Consider the following 16,294-nt stretch of genomic DNA (forward strand, 5'->3'; position numbering starts at 1 on the left):
AAATGATAATTGTTATCATAGACATCTTTATCTTTATTTCTCCAAGGAACCTCTAATAGTGCATATAGGACAAAAAAATCTCCCAAATGGAACCCCGACTGGTGGGTTGAGCTATTGGGTGCTAGCTATATCTATGGCCCATCTATTTTAGCCAGATTACTTTGAATCCCAACTACCATGTCTAGCAGGTTGTTAGACCCTAAGAGAGGAAGTAACTTGTAACAGGTTGTACATCTCGGTGACAGAGCTTGGCCTCAGTTTCCTCTTATATTAAAAATAGAGATTTTGGACTAGATGACCTTTGCAATCCCAGTCTTCTTAGATTTTATTCTCCATCCTGCACTCTATAATCTATCTATGCTGGCCTATTCATGCTTCCTTGAATATGAGATTCCATCCCCCATGTCTGAGATAGACTCTCTGCGTTGGCTATCTCCAAGACTTGGCTCACATTCCACCTTCTTGAGGAATTCTTTCCTATTCCCTCTACCTGCTAATATCTTCCTTTCTCTGATTGCCTTCTAAATAGTCTGCAATCATAGTGGCAGCTAAGTGATATGGTGGAAAGAATGCCAAACCTGGAGTCAGAAAGACTCAGCTTCTTGAGTTCAAATCTGACCTCAGACACTTAATAGCTCTGTGACTCTGGGCAACTCATTTAATCCTGTTTGCCTCAGTTTCTTCTTCTGTAAATTGAACTGGAGAAGGAAATGACAAACCACTCTTAATATCTTTTCCAAGAAAACACCAGATGGCATAGTAAAGAGTCAGACGTGACTAAGCAACCACAAAAAGTCTAAACTTGTTGCTTATATGTTATCTTCCTATTAGCATATGAATTCCTTGAGGGAAGGGACTAATTTTTGCCTTTATTTGCATCCCCAGTGCTTAGCACAGGGCCTGTCACATAGTACACACTTAATAAGTGCTTGTTGACTGATTTACAGGTTGATTTTGATAGTGTCTTTCCCCTTTTACCCCTAATCCTTCAAGTAGGGAGCAGATGTGATAGAATCATCTGAGCTTTGGAAGGCTTTGGAAGTCTTTGATGACCATGTAGTTGATCTTTCTACCCAGGTATTTGTTACTGAGGTAGCCTGAGAATATTGTCCCCTTAATTGACCTGTTGTAAAGATAATGCTACTGAATTCTTCTGTGCCATAAAGGCTGCTGGTGGGCAAATGTGGTGGTTAGGATTTAAAAACATCTGTGGCACACCTTTCCATACAACCTTGTTTCTTTACTAACCACTGCTGTCTGTTGAGCTCGATCAGCTAAGAGTGACTCAAGGGGCAGAGGGCAGAACACTGGGTAGATGGGAGTGAGGAAGCCTAGTTTGTGGTTACATTTATTGTTGATAGTGACCCAGAATTTTAGATCTGTAACAGCAGTACTCACAGTAACCTTCAGAGAAAATCTAGCCTAATTATTCCCTGGCCCTTCTCCCCAACTCCGTCACCCCATTTTTAAGAAACTGAGACCCAGAGAGAAGGGAATTGATTTACCTATATCCTAGGTAACACCGCTAGATGGTATGGATCTAGGACTAAAATTCAGGTGTCCTGGCTCCTAGTTCAGCGTGTCTTCTATCCCACACCATCCTATTAGAGCAAGAGAAACGAATGGTCTTTAGTTAATGACTTGTCCAGGGTCATGCAGGTCAGATTTGAACTGAGGTCCTCCTGATTTTCTGAGGTCAGTGTTCTATCCACTGCACCACCTAGCTGCCCCCAGCACTCTTATTACTGACGACAATTCTCTCTACTCAGAGATTGGGCACAGTCATTGAGGAGTAATAAAATCATTGGATCATAGATTTAAAGTTGAAAGGGACCTCTGATAGTCAACCCCTTTGATTTTGTAGCTGAAGAAACTTGGAGCTCACAGTAAAATGATTTGTCCCATGTAGTACAGTAAGAGCCAGCAGCTGTAGAATTTGAACCTCTATGTGGGCTCCCATTTGTGGCATGCTCTGGGCTTCTTAGAAGAGATAAGTCTTGAGTCTAGTATTGTAACTCCTGATTATGTACAAAAAAAAAATGTAGGCCTTATTCACTGTAAACATGCCCCTCTTTAGCTTCTATCTGGAAATGAATGAATGACAAAGCTTTTATTAAATTCTTAGTATGTGTCGAGCACTCTGGGAAGGGCATCAACAGAAAAGCAGTTCTTAAGTGATATATCTAATAGGGGGAGGCAACATGTAAACAAGAGGGTCCTGGCTATAGAGTTTGGGATTTGTAAAGTGATAGGGATGTTGAGTACAGCCATTGGATGGTAGGTCAACACAGCCTTTCCAGTAGTAATGATAGTGAAGATTTGATTATGGTTCTGGTGTTTGAAAAAAGGGGGTTTGGTGCAGAGGGCACATGCTTGAAGGAGGTAGTCTGACTGGTGAGCTGTCCAGGGTATAAGAGGAAGTGTGACTGGGCCATGTGAGATACTCACCACTCAGGATATGTCTCAGAATAGGAGCTCTGACGTGGAAAGAACAGACTTAAGGCCTTCAACGTGTTGTGTCTGATCCAAAGGTGAAGTGCTGGGAAAGTCACTGAGAAGATGCCCAAATTTTGATTGAAATCCATTTAGAATTACATATCTATAGTACAGAGCTGGTGGTATATAGAGCTATTGTGTTCATCCTTTGTTGCCAAAGAAGACCATGCCATCAGAGAAATAACGACATGACTTGCACTTGACTTTGTTTTGAGTGAGGAAGGGCTGTGCAGGTCACCACCCTCACTTCTCCTCCAGAGCCATCTGAATCCAGTGACCAGCTATTCATCAGGATGACTGGAGATGACCCAGGATGAGGCATTTGGGGTTAAATGACTTGCCCAAGGTCACATAGCTTCTGAGTGTCAAGTGTCTGAGATGAGATTTAAACTCAGGTCCTCCTGACTCCTGCACTGGGGCTCTATCTACTGCATCATCTAGCTGCCCCTATATAGAGCTATCGACCTTTATGAATGTACCTTAAGTACATGAAGCCAACAGACAAATAAAATACAGTAGAGCCTCTCATTTTGGTCTCAGTGATATTGCATAGCATTCAGGTAGGTAAGGAGGAATGTTTAGATGAAAGCTTATAAATTAATGACCCTGCCACCTGTTTGTGCCTGCAAGTTCTGTGACCCTTTGGTAGAAATAAGGGACAGGGAGCCAGACTCAGTTTTGGTTTCATAGAGGCATCTCAAAGCACTGGGTCCCAAAGAATCAGACTGGTTCCTGATGATATCTCTGCCATTTGATACATATCAAGAGCTTAATTAGTGCTGAGTGCATAATCAACCTGAAATATGTAATACTGAGCTTGGCAGTAAAGGCCAAAAAATTGGAATTAAGGACCAAGTGATAAAACATTTTATATGTGTGTATGCACATATGTGTATGTGAGAGAGAGAGAGAGAGGGAGAGAAGGAGAGAGTGAGTGAGTGTTTTTAGGTCTAAAGGACCCTCCTCTGTGGATTCTTTTGTCCCTCTCTTTTTTTGGGTGTGTCCCAAGTCTCTCTTTAATTCTCCTTAATACTTTCTAACAAAGTTTCTCCTTTTTAAATACATTTTTTATTGATGTCTTATTTGATATCACCAAAATTTTCCCCAGTATTCCTTCTCCTCCCCCATCCCAAAGACCTGTATAACAAATGAAATTTGTAGTTGTTTTACTATCAGTTCCAAAGTTGTAAACCAGTGAAACTTTTGACAAGTCCCTGGCATCAGAATTAACCTGAGGTTTTGCTGAGCAAGCTCTTTTCAACCCCATCATTATGGGGATAGTGTTGGTGGGAGTGTGGGCGTATGGAACCTAGGCAGCAAGTGGTAATTGGGTATGTGTATTGGAGGTAGGAAGATTTTGAACATCATACGCAGATTAGCACTTTTAAAACTTGAGAACTTTTTAGAACCAGAAAAGATCTTAGAGATAGATTAGCTAGTTCAACTATCTATTTTACAGATGTGGAAAGTGAGGGCCTGAATCAGGAAGGGACTTTAAGCTAAAGTCACATACTTCAAGGCAGAGCTGGGTTGACTGGTTGCTGGTGGGGGGTGCTCTCCACATCACTTCTCATTGTTGGGTTTACCTTGAGTCTTTTATTGAGCAGTACTAACGAATAAAAAACATTTCAGCCCAATAATCTTAGACAGTTTTTTGAACAACCAGTGAGAAGACAGAGATGTGGATATAAATTACCACCAATAATACAGAACCTCATGAAAAAGGAATTGGGTATGTATGAGGGGTAGGGTCTCTCTCTCTCTCTCTCTCTCTTCACTGTATCTTGCAGACAGTTTTTGACTTGAAGATCCAGAAATTGGATCTTGGATGTTCCTAAACAAGCCAGATACAAGGATATGAACCAGGTACGCATAAATAGACTTCTAGAATGTTAAAAGGACTTTTATGATCCTCTAGTTCAACCTATTTGCTTTACAGGTAAGGAACTCGACTTGTACTCAGGGTCAGTTGGATAGTTAGTGGAAATAAAAAAAGATCAGGTTACAGCTTCCCTGATAATGGAAATTTGGAAGTCATTAATAAGGACTGGAAGAAAAGGAGAAGATGTTCTAGTAATGAAAATGAGATCTAGAAAACTCTTTGTCTTTGAATTTAGCATGGATTAACATCTGAGGTTGAAGAAGATACTGAGGTGACTCCAGAGAATAGTTGTGAAATAAGCTGTTCCAACTTGGAAAATCAAGTGTTTTCAATGGCACCAGGTGGAGGAAGAATTTTTAAACAATATGGTCTAGGCCAATATGCAGTTTTGTGGGTTACTTGTATAAACATATCAAGTACTGGGACTTTTTGTTTTGTTTTTAAGTGGGACCTAGAGGAATTTGATTTCTTAGCCTAGCAGTATTAAACTCAAATAGGATTAGGGGTGGGGGGAGAACAGTAAGCCATACATGAGGATCTCTGACTCATATTAATTTAGAAAAACACATTTGTCTATGATCTACTGTATTTTTGTTTCTTTTGTTAATTGTTTCCCATTTACATTTTAATCTGGTTCTGGCTGAGTTGCCTATCAAGTTTGGCACCTTTGTCTTAGACTGTTGCTGAGTATAACTCCTGACCTTTAACCACTGGCCTTAAGAGCAGGTTGTTCTGGGTGCTGTTGTAAAAGTGTGAAGGTCATGTGCTCTTTGGTGAGGGGTAAATCTATTGACGCATCCATTTTTAAATCCTGCCCATCAGGACTTTGGGGAGGGGGTGTGTATATAGAATCAGATACTCCAAAAAGATGGAAACACCGCTTGACCTTTGTTGACCTTTCAGCCAAGTGCTCTTAAGTTGCCCAGCCAATTCTAAATCTTTTCATATGGAAATATGACTGCCTTGGAAATTGTCTTTAACCTGAACCCTGCTACTTCTCAGTCTGAAGTGTGTAGCACTTTTGTTTGCAGGGCAAAAAAAGAGTAACATGGCCTTCTGGTTGACTAAAGGGGAAGCAAGTGATGGGGTGAACTGGGTCTCTGAAACTTCTCTTGACAGGTTCAGTAAGTTTGTCTTGGGGAGGTGGGTGGGTTGTTGTATTCTTTTCCCCCACTGGAGTGTGGTGCCTGAGTCTTGTGGCTGAGAAGGAAAAGGGAAAAAAAACCCCACATAATGACAGGAATATTAGGCATTCACAAAGCCAATACTAGAAAATAAATACTTACTCTTTGGAAATTTAAAAGATTCTGAACGGAAAGAATCACTTTTTTTGGTTCAGTGGTTTTTTTTTTTTTAAATACCCAACCACTCAGTTTTGTTTAAAAAAAAAAATCTTATCTTTATTTATCTCTTTTGCTTTTATGTCTTATTTCTATGTTCTGCCCTCCCCAAACTAGAGAAATATCCATTATAGTAAAGATTAAGAAAAGTGGTCCATCAGAAATAAACATCAAACCATTTCCGAAGGATGTAAGTATTCTATGCACATAGCCCTTCCTGTCTTCAATGAGCTGAGCCTAGGGTACATTTTCTCAGCTCTCTTTTCCAGGGTCAAGCTTTTTGGTTTCATATTTTCCTTATTGCTTACAAAAATGTAGTCATTGTGCATATTTTTCCTACTTCTGTTAATTTACAATGTAGTCACTGTCTATATTTTTCTGCTTATTATACAATGTTTTTCTACTTTTGCTTTTTTTACAAGGTAGTCATTGTGTGTATTGTCATCACTGTGTATATTATTATACAGTGTTATAGTTGTGCATATTGCTTTTCCCTCTGCATCAGTTCATGTAGATCCTTCCTTGCTTCTCCGAGTTCTTGATTTTCATTATTCTGGCTTGGCAACATATTCCATGACTTTCAAGTATCACAGTGTGTTTAGATGTTCCTCAGTCTACCTTGTATTGTATATCAATGGTTAAGTCTCAAACTGAAAAATTGGAGTTAATTATTGTGATAATTTTTGTTCATTTTCCTGACAAGGGTCTTGCCCTTTCCTTCCCTAATCATCCTTTCATGGATATGGGGTAGGAGAAGCATAGGACACAAGGTGGAAAGGACTCTTTAAGTCCAAATTGGTCAGGAGTGTCCTCGAGCCAGTTTTAATTGACTAGTGGTTGCTTAAATTTGCAGTGCGAGCATTTTACACCTTGGAAATTGGTGCATGCTACATTGAAATCAGGGCTTGATTTAGAATTCAGTTGATTGTCTAGAATTAAGAAAGTGATGGAGAAGATGTTAACAATGTAATTTGAACTTAGAGAGTACTCAGCACACATTTTTGTCTTGGAGAGCTAGCTGTTAAACAATTACTAGCACTCACTGATTTAGGCCAGCCTTCTCATTTTAAAGATGAAAAAGCAATCCCAGAAGGAAAAGATTTTTGCCTGAGGATGCACATGCAGATAGTAAGTGCCCCAAGCAGGATTTACATCTAGACTCCATTCTGACATTTTTCATCCGGACTCCAGATCTGTGGTTCTTTCCATTATATCACCCTCAGTGTGGATGTTGAAACAGGAGTGCTAGTGTAGAAAATAGATGTAGGTAGTAACGGTCTCTGAATGGGAAGTTTTAACAAGAGCAAACTGCCCGATGAGATAAAGTTCTTGGTCACTCACTGCGCGTTGTCTCCCCCATTAGATAGACTGTGAGGTCCTTGAGTAGGGACTGGTTTTTTTGCCTTTCTTTGCAACCCCAGTGTATAACATGGTACCTGGAGAATGATGTTCGGTCATGTCTGATGCTCTGTGAGTCCGTTTGGGTTTTCTTGGCAAAGATACTGGAGTGGTCTGACGTTTCCTTTTCTGGCTCATTTTACAGATGAGGAAACTAAGGCAAACAGGGTTAAAAGGCTTGCCTAGGGGTCACATAACTTGTAAGTGTATTACGCCAGATTTGAACTCAGGAAGATGAGTCTTCCTGACTCACAGGACCAGTTCTCTATCTGTTTCACCACCCAACCTGGCAGGTAGTGGGTATTTAATGCTAATTGACTGTCCTTTTGTTCATGCAAAGGTCATAGGATTACTTGATGACCACAATGTAGGAGTAAAAGGTAAACATTTGAAATAGAATACCTTAAAGGTTCCTTCTGGATATCTGATTCTGAGTATAGGGCATGAAGGCCTTTTCTTTCTTTAAGCCATTAGATACCTTCTCAACATAGCAGATATTTCTGAATATCCTCCTTTTCATATCTCTTCCCCAGCAAGCCTTTCTCCCTAACCAAGGGAAACATACAGTTAATTAAAACAATCAACATGCTAGCCAGCTGAATGAGTATAAAATATTGCATATCCATACTCACCCACTTCTACCCATGAGAGGCAGAAGATGGATATCTGAACATGGCTATTCAGACCTAGGAGATGATGCCGCTATGCTCTGCAAAGTCTCCTACCTCCATCTTTAGGAATCTTTCAAAAATCTTGTTTGTCGCTTTCATCTCTGGGTCACCAGCATGATTTACCTCCTTACGGACTTGTTAAGACCTTGGCAGTGGGGCCGAAGGTGAAAATACAGACTTGAACAGATGTATGAACATTCCTTGCTTAGCCTACTACTATACCTAGATATGTTCTTACTGTCCATGACCTGTTCTTTCCTCAGTCCTTGGACCCAACAGGGACCATTTGGGTTAGCAGATGTAGGTACACCCTTAGTATGAATACACAGAAGTTTGAGGTTGTATGTGAAGGAAGGAGTTTTCTTGCCATGTCCCTGCTCTCCAGTTTCTTTAGGGCCCAGGTTTAAAATCTAGCTCTCTGGTTTGAAGGACCACTGTTGCAGAGGTTGCAAAGATCACTTGGGCAGAGCTTTCCAGAGAGAGAATACAGTACAAAAATGGCACAAGAGAAAAATAACATTGTCATCTAGGGCAGTGTGCCTTATGAGTGAATGTCCATGTGAAAGTTTATTCTTAGAGAAATTTCATATAAAATGGGCTTGGTTGCCTCATAACTCCCATCTCCAAAATAGGACACAACTACCACTCCCCAGACCTTTAGTGTAGAGTCATATCATCATGTTTGGTTATATTACATGGTCAAATACTTTTTCACATGTCTCCTTCAGAAGCCCTTTGCACCATCTCTGAGTTAACGATTAATATACTATAATGTGTGTGTTTACTTCATGGACACCTTGAGATGTTACAATAAAATCTTGTTCTAGTTTTGCCTATTGCACTAAGTGAAGTAGACAGTTGGCCATCCAGGTAATTCCGATCCCAAATTGGAATTGCCTTAAACTATCTGTACAATGCAAGTCATTGTGTCCATTTCCTGTTCACTTGTTGAGGGACAACTTTTTCTTTGAAAGAAAAATCCAAGCATCAGCTTCTCCTTAGAAGGAAGGTGGAAGAAGTCCATTTGAAGTAATTTGTAAATAAGTGCCAAGGCTACAAAGAAAGATAAAAAGACAGATCCTGCTTCAGGGAGCTCATAGTCTATGTTAATGGGAGAGACAACATACAAACACCTAAGTACAAACAAGCTTTATATATAGGGGTAAATTGGAGATAATCAATAGAGGAAAGGCATTAGACTTGAGAGGGATTGGGAAAGGCTTTCTGTACACAATGGCATTTTAGCTGGAACTTGAAAGAAGTCAGGGAAGCTAGGAGGTAGAGATGAATAAAGAGGGCATTCCAAGCATGAGGCACAGCCATTGAAAATCCTTGTACTTGGGAACTAGAGTGGAATGTCTTGTTCTAAGAAATAGCAAAGAAGGCTGTGTCACTGGATCTCAGAGTACATGGGGTATAGAAGATGTAAGAATATTGGAAAGGTGAGGGTGGCAATCATGAAGAACTCTGGATGCCAAAGAATGATTTTGATATTTGATCCTGGAGGTGATAGGAATTTATTGAGTCGGGGGGAGGGATGGAGACAGGTGTGACACAGACGTGTATTTCAGGGAGATGATGCTAGTTGATTTGTAGAGAGACTTGTGGCACATAGACAATCATTATTAGTCCAAGCATGAGAACCTATATCAAGATGTTGGTGGTCGTGTCAGATTTTAAAAGAGGGTGTATTTGAGATATTTTGAAGGTAAAATGTGACAAGCCTTGGTGACAGATTGGATATGAAGGTGTGAGAGTGAGCTTGAGGAGTCCAGGATGACCCCTAGATTGTGAACCTGGGTGCTCTGGGAGGATGGTAGTACCTTTGATGGTAATAGGGAATCTAAGAAGAGGGGAGATTTTTGTGGGGAAAGATAATGAGTTTACTATTTAAGTCTATGGAACACCCAGTTTAAGATCTGAAAGGTTTTGTCTGTCTCTCATGTTGTACAAATTTGGAATGAGCGTACCCATGAGGAATAGGAGATGGGCCTAGCTGGAGTAGAGGGGTTTTATTATACTACAACAGGGCTCTCCAGTTGGCCTCTTCTTATGCTTACCAACTCTGTTTCTAACGACAGAGATTCTTATTTTTTTTTTAACGTCATGAACCCCTTTGGCAGTAAAGCCTTTGGGCTCCTGATCAAAATTAATGTTTTTTAAATGCCTTAAATAAAATGTGTAGGATTATTAAGGGAACCCCCCCCCCCCCAATACTTTTTTTAATTCAAGTTCACAGACTTCCTGGAATCTATCCCAAGGTTAAGAACCTGTGTGCTGGAGGGAAGTATGATTAGGTTAGCACAAGAAGGGGGCCCATTAGAGGGCCTTGAATAGCACACTGAAAGGGATTCAGTGCCCTTAATTTTTCATGTGAAAGATAATGATCTCACAGATGGCTTGGAATTACCCTTGAATGAGGAAATGCTTTGCCAGATAGCAAGTGCTCTCCAGAAGTTCATTTAGCGCCATTTTGGTGCCTGGTTTTCCCAGCCTGGGAATGTGACTGTTGCAGGACCCTATTCAGTATTGCGCCAAGACAAGTGGACTCTGTTTAAAAGCCCAGGAGATTGAGATGGCTGAATTTTTTGGCCTTTGGCCCGTGATCTATGATGTGCCAATATGATAATTCCCTAAAGTCTTCTGCTGGATTTTTTTTTTTTTTTGGTACCTCAACTTCTTTGGGACAAAGAAAATAATTTTATTTTAGCACTGTCCCTGAAGGGTAATTGGAATCTTAAATGTTTTATTTCCATTTCCAGCTGCCACTTGGGACCAATTAAACTGATTGATTCATTCAGAACCTTCCATGGAGTTGTCTTATCTAAAGATAGAGAATCTCAGTTTGGGGATTGGCATTAACTCAAAATGCCATGAATGTAGACTCGCCCCAGATCTTAGAACCCTGTCTGTTCTGGGTGGATGTTTAAGTCCTCTTGGGAACTGATTTCATCAGGCTGAGATTACATGCCAGGGTCTTTGGCCTAAATTTCTGAAAACAAGCTGGAGGGGAATGTTGGGAAAACTGAAATCCTCATTTTTTTTTCTTGTGTAGGTTATTAACGTATTTGACCAGGTCAACAAACCCTAGTTTGTTATTTTCATTGGCTGACTGATTTAAGTGAAAATATTGTGGGCTAATAATGAAAGTCACAAAGAGGTTAAATAATCTTCTAAAAGATGCCTTTTTCCATTTTGCTGGTTTTCTGTGCTGGTTACAACTAGCATCATATGCCGTTGCATCTTCCTTTTGCTTAGAGCAAATGTACACAAACCCAACTAGATCTCAAATATTTATCATGATTAGAATATTTTTTGGTCATGATTTATTTTTTTCAAAGTAGTGGGGATTTTGCTGGAAGGCAAGTAACTTCTTCGGAAGCTTCAGAGGCAATCCTGTTGGATTCCATTTGGAAGTGAATGAAACTGGTTCTTCAGGAGCCCTAGGTTCTGGTTGGTGCTCTGTGACCAGCTAGCTCTGCAATCTTATTGAAAAAATGACTCTTAGAGTTCATTCTTTTTTTTATAAAGAGATTGCTAAAAACTAAATCACCAATGTGGGTCTCACTTGTATTTGCTGTTTTTATTTTGCAGGTGGCAAAAGTGGAATATGTTAGGAAAAAACCAAAATTAAAAGAGGTTCTGGTGAGGTTAGAAGAGCATTTGGAGTGTACCTGTATGTCATCAAATTCTAATTCAGATTATCGAGAAGAAGAAACTGGTAAGTGGCCACCTTTTCGATGTGGGTACTTTTTACATCTTTGTTTCCCGGGGTTTGGTAGAGGGGTGGAAGTGTTGGATGGAGAGTGCAGCAAAGTTGTTAGGATGCTTGGTGAATGTTGGAATTAAGCTTGGCAAATACTTTTGAGCGTATGTGCCAGCTGTATTTAATATAAAGATATAAAGATTAACTCATGAAGATATTGGAATGGAAGATTATTTGGTGGACAGGTGAGGGTGTGAGAGTAGAGTGGGGGTGGGTGTGGAGGTTATAGCCTTATCCTGGGTATAGCTAAAGATACGGCTCAAACCCAATTGGGATGAGGGATGAAAGGTTTTTTTTTGTTTGTTTGTTTTTTGGCCTTTTCTTTTAATGAAAGTTAGCTTTTTAGGATGGTAGAAAAAGGATGAATGGGAGGTTATTTCTTCAGGCTCCCAACTTGAGTCACATGAAACCAAGGTTTTCATAGTGAGTCTTTGCTTACAAAGCAGCATGGTTTTATAATGTATTCCTAAGGTCAGTTAAAACAAAATAGAATACAAGGAAGTACCTTAATGCAAAAGATTGTCAAGTTTTCTTTCAGAAAGGTAAACATCTCAAGTATTTATTGCTTCAGTTTTCAAGCAAACAGCATTTCCTTAGGGCCTTTCACCCTCCTTCCCCTTATGTTAACAGGAAGGCCTAGGGAAACAGGTAAAAAACGGAAAAGAAAAAAGTTAAAACCAACCTAAGGCCCACTGGAGCTATTTGGTAATCATACTCAGGTAGGACCTAAAAACTGAATACACTGTAATCCCACAAGCAGTGGACAGCTTAATCAAACTCTTTATCACACCAACTGAATCACTCTTCCAATCTTGACACTTGCTACCTGAAAGCTGCAGAGATCAGATATGATTGACTGTAATCATTCTACCTTGCTGGTGTTTTCCCGGAACCATTGGCCTCTTCCATCCTTTGACTCTACCTTTCTTGCCTTTGTAAAGGCCTTAATTAATACTTGAGCTTCTGTGATCTGAAGTATCATTCCTCTGGCTTTTGTTTTTCTCTGTTTCACTGATTTGGAGGGTCAAAGTATCCTGTAACAATGCATGAATGGATTGCAAGATTGAAAATGGTTTCTGTTTCAAAGGATTGGGCTATTTAAAAGTTGAATGTCTGGAAAAATCTCATGTTAGACCTGGGAGGATCTCTACACCCACTTTGGCCTGCTTTAGAAGAAGGACCCGTGGATTTAATATCCTAAATCATAGAATCCTAGAGTAAGAAAGGAGCTTTAAATATTTTACATCCCCCTTCCCCCACCCATGGCAGATGATTCACCAGCCCTCCTTGACATTGATTGTCTCATTGAAGACAACTAGACATGACTGTTTCTGTGAGGATCTCAGACTTCCTTTCTCTAATTCTAAAACATGAAGTTGGGGAGGGAATGAGGAACCTTTCAAATCAAGGAGCTTTGGAAACCTGTGAAACAGGATAGTGTCTTCATAATTCCTGTAGTATAGTATCTTAAAACTTCAAGGGACTTTGGAGACCATGCCAAGTTTCAGAACCATAAGACAGTTGGACCAAGTAAAATGGCTGCCATGGCTAAAGTTCACATAGAGATGGAGTTGGGATGTGAATAGTTCGGATCTCCTTATTCTGACTCTAGAATTTTTTTTTTTTACTGTTAGAAATATGATTTGGATTTCACTTGTACAGGTCTCACAAGTCACTAAATCCTATTAACCAGCTTTCTGTGCTATTTTAATTGGGCTAATTGTTCCATGTAGCCACGTCTTTTGATTGATTGTTGATGTAGAAATAAAAAGGCAACAAGTAAATAATGACTCTTTAAATCCCAATGTTATTGTTTTTTTCTTTCCCCAACAGATGTGAGGTGAAAATAAGCTAGAAAACCTCTGGGACACGGATGTACATGGTTTGTTACATTCCTGAACCTTCTATGTATGGTGCTTCATTGACAGTATACTTTACTCGTTCTCGTCTGTGAAAAACTGTCTGAATGAACACTTGATGAGAACAGAGAGACAATGTACATTTGTTTAATGTGACATCAAAGCAAGTATTGTAGCACTCGGTGAAACAATAAGAAGCTTCCTTGTCCAAAAAAAAAGAAAAAAAAACTATACAAAAACCCATACAAAAAAAAAAAGGTTGACTGAATGGATGAGACCCAAAAGTTCTACAAAAATGTGACAAAAATCTAAATGAACAATGGATTTCTGTCAAGAGTGGTCAAAGGTGCTTTTTGTCAAGAAATAAGCCTGTTTTCTTGATGAAGATGGATGGACACTGATGGACTACAGGCACACACACAAAAAGGAAACAACAACCAGGAATGTATCCAACGCCACGCGAACACTATAGACACAATACATCCTCGCTCCGTAGTGTTTTAAGTCTATACAAAAACCTTTTGGAGAGCCTTAAGTGGATTTTTTTTACACCATAAAGTGATTATTAAGCTTTTCTTTTTATTCTTTGCCTAGCTTTTTTTTTTTTTTAAATCTCTTGGACTCCATTTACCAATAACACATGAAAAAGGCTGCTGTAACAGTAAGGCAGGCAGTATGATGGTATTTCTCCTAGCAGGATGCAAACTAATGAGATGTATTAAAATAAACATGGTATACCTACCTATGCATAATTTTCTAAATGTTTCTGGGTTTATATTTTTCTCCTTCCTCCCCCTTTCCTTTTTAATTTAAGCCATTTCAGTAAAATAATGTGCGTAAACCAATCATAGAAACCTCCATGCCAAATCCTCCCTTCCAGGCTTTTGTCAGTTGGTGACTAGTCAGTGATATCTGTGTTAGCAATTTGCCATTCTTTTTACAATATATGAGATAGAAAGTTAATTTTTGACATGTTTGGCTGGGTGAAAATGTACAACTTCTTCTTGTATCTGTATTGTACAATGTTGTCACAGCAGAGAAGTGGACCTGCTGCCAATATTTGAACAGAACTTTAAAATTCTTTATTTTTGGTAAGATGTTATGCTTTGCGTGTATTCAACAGAAAATGTGTTTTTTGTAAAGGTGAAGTTTGTATTTTTATCTAAAATTAACAGTTTTATATACCTGAGAAATCCTGCTATGTTTTCTTGAAATCATCCCCTTTTCCCTCCCTTCCTCCAAGACCCTAGTACTCATCACAACAAAAGAAAAAACTCCACCTCCAAAGGAATCCAACCCTCCCCCTCTTAATATTTTATGGTCATATTTTTCTACTAGAATAGCCCAACCAGCTTCAAATTCTGTCTCAAACCCCCAGGTCTTCTTGCAGAAGAAGACTGGTTGACATGCATATGCTTCTTTCATTTACCCAGTGGTGCATGGGGATTCCACTGGGTCCTCTCTGGAGGGCTCAGCTGAACCCATTTGGCTTCAGGCCCCACCCACTGCTTTGAAAATTAAAGAGGATGTGGTCATATTTAAAATTCCAGAACCATTGGTCAGTTCAATTTGATGAAAGAAATTGACCCAACTGTTCATTTATTGTCACACAGACCAAACATTTGGTTAGTTGACTGAGGCTCTTGCCTATCTGATGCCAAAAGCCATTGGGAAGGAAAGTGAAAACTTTAGTCAGAGGGGTTATTTGGATGAATTTAACTTAAAAGGAAAATAAAAACCCCACATTTTGAGTCAGGCTTGCGTGGAGGGTATAGGCAAAAGTCTGATTTTATTTTCTACTTTTCTTCGGCTTATGGCCTTGGGTAGACATAGACAGTTGACTATTCTGAGTCCCTTGGTGGCTCCTTAGGCTGCCTTATTTCTTCCCTCAAACCTCCAAGTAGGTTAGGTCATGTGACCATTTTCCTTTTAATTTTGTTTGTCACAGTTCACATGAAATATCTCCTAAGAGATGGAACCTTTCTCTCTGTTGTATGTGTTAGTGAAGCAAAGGGGTTTTGTTTTTTGTTTTTGTTTTTTAAAGAGGAACTTCTAAAGTAGCATGTCTTTATGATAAGGCTTTCTGCCTGAATGGAATGCCTCTGAATGTGAATGAACTGAAGCTTTGAGATGTAAACACTAAAGAGATTTGGGGTAGGATGGGGTAGTGGGGTGGGGAGAGGCTGAGTGAAAACACTTGTGTGTAGCTTTTCAAATTTGGGGGAAAAGATTGAACTGTTCTTGCCCTCTTGGCATGATCACATTTCAAGCAACAGAAAAGCAATTTGGGAACTGGCTGTTCATGGCAGCATGAAGTCAGAATTCAGCCTTACCCGGATGCCAGTCAGATGCCAGGATGGGGTAGATGCACTCTTCCCAGAGAGTGGAAACCTGAGTTCTGTTGCCCACCTGTGCTTACTCTCAGCTGGGTACCATTCACAATGCTATGCCCATGAATGTATATGTCTAAAGTTTTTTTTAAATGTGTAAAAGTGTAATTTATATATTTATGTTTCAGTGAGATGCCAATAATATTGCCCATCTCTCTCTTTTTTTTGCAAGCTATCTAATGAAAGAATTCATTTACCCATTAAAATCATGTAGCTGAAAAAGCATGGTGTGCTCTCCTCATAGGTTTTTTGGGGAAAATGTTAGAAAAATAAAGAAAGGTGCTGGAGTAAACCAGGGGCCCACTTTGTGGGGACACCCTGTGGTCCCTTTGCTGTGGCAGGGAGTTGGCTCGCTCCTTGGTATATTTAGTTCCCAGAGAAAATGTAACCCAAGGCAGAAATTTGCCTGGTGCCGCCATAAAGACTGTCATGGTTTCAAAGGGAGGAGAGCTACAGACTGAATGAAGGGTCCTGCGGTAGCCCTTTCAATGA

The 16,294-nt window shown here is 39.7% G+C and overlaps 1 protein-coding gene across 2 annotated transcripts in view; it reads left to right on the forward strand.

The window, feature by feature from the left end:
- Window positions 1-16,024, forward strand: part of PDGFA (platelet derived growth factor subunit A) — a 38,096-nt gene extending 22,072 nt beyond the window's left edge. The window contains exons 5-7 of one of the 2 annotated variants that reach the window (XM_072597801.1): window positions 11,382-11,508; window positions 12,184-12,272; window positions 13,387-14,164. In XM_072597801.1, the coding sequence (XP_072453902.1) occupies window positions 11,382-11,508; window positions 12,184-12,239 (183 nt within the window). In that variant the 3' untranslated portion in view covers window positions 12,240-12,272; window positions 13,387-14,164. Of the gene's footprint in view, window positions 1-11,381; window positions 11,509-12,183; window positions 12,273-13,386 lie in introns of both variants that reach the window. The other variant, XM_072597803.1, reaches the window with a different exon arrangement.
- Window positions 16,025-16,294: the final 270 nt, after the last annotated feature.

This window comes from Notamacropus eugenii, chromosome 3 (genome assembly GCF_028372415.1).
Source record: "Notamacropus eugenii isolate mMacEug1 chromosome 3, mMacEug1.pri_v2, whole genome shotgun sequence".
NCBI lineage: Eukaryota > Metazoa > Chordata > Mammalia > Diprotodontia > Macropodidae > Notamacropus > Notamacropus eugenii.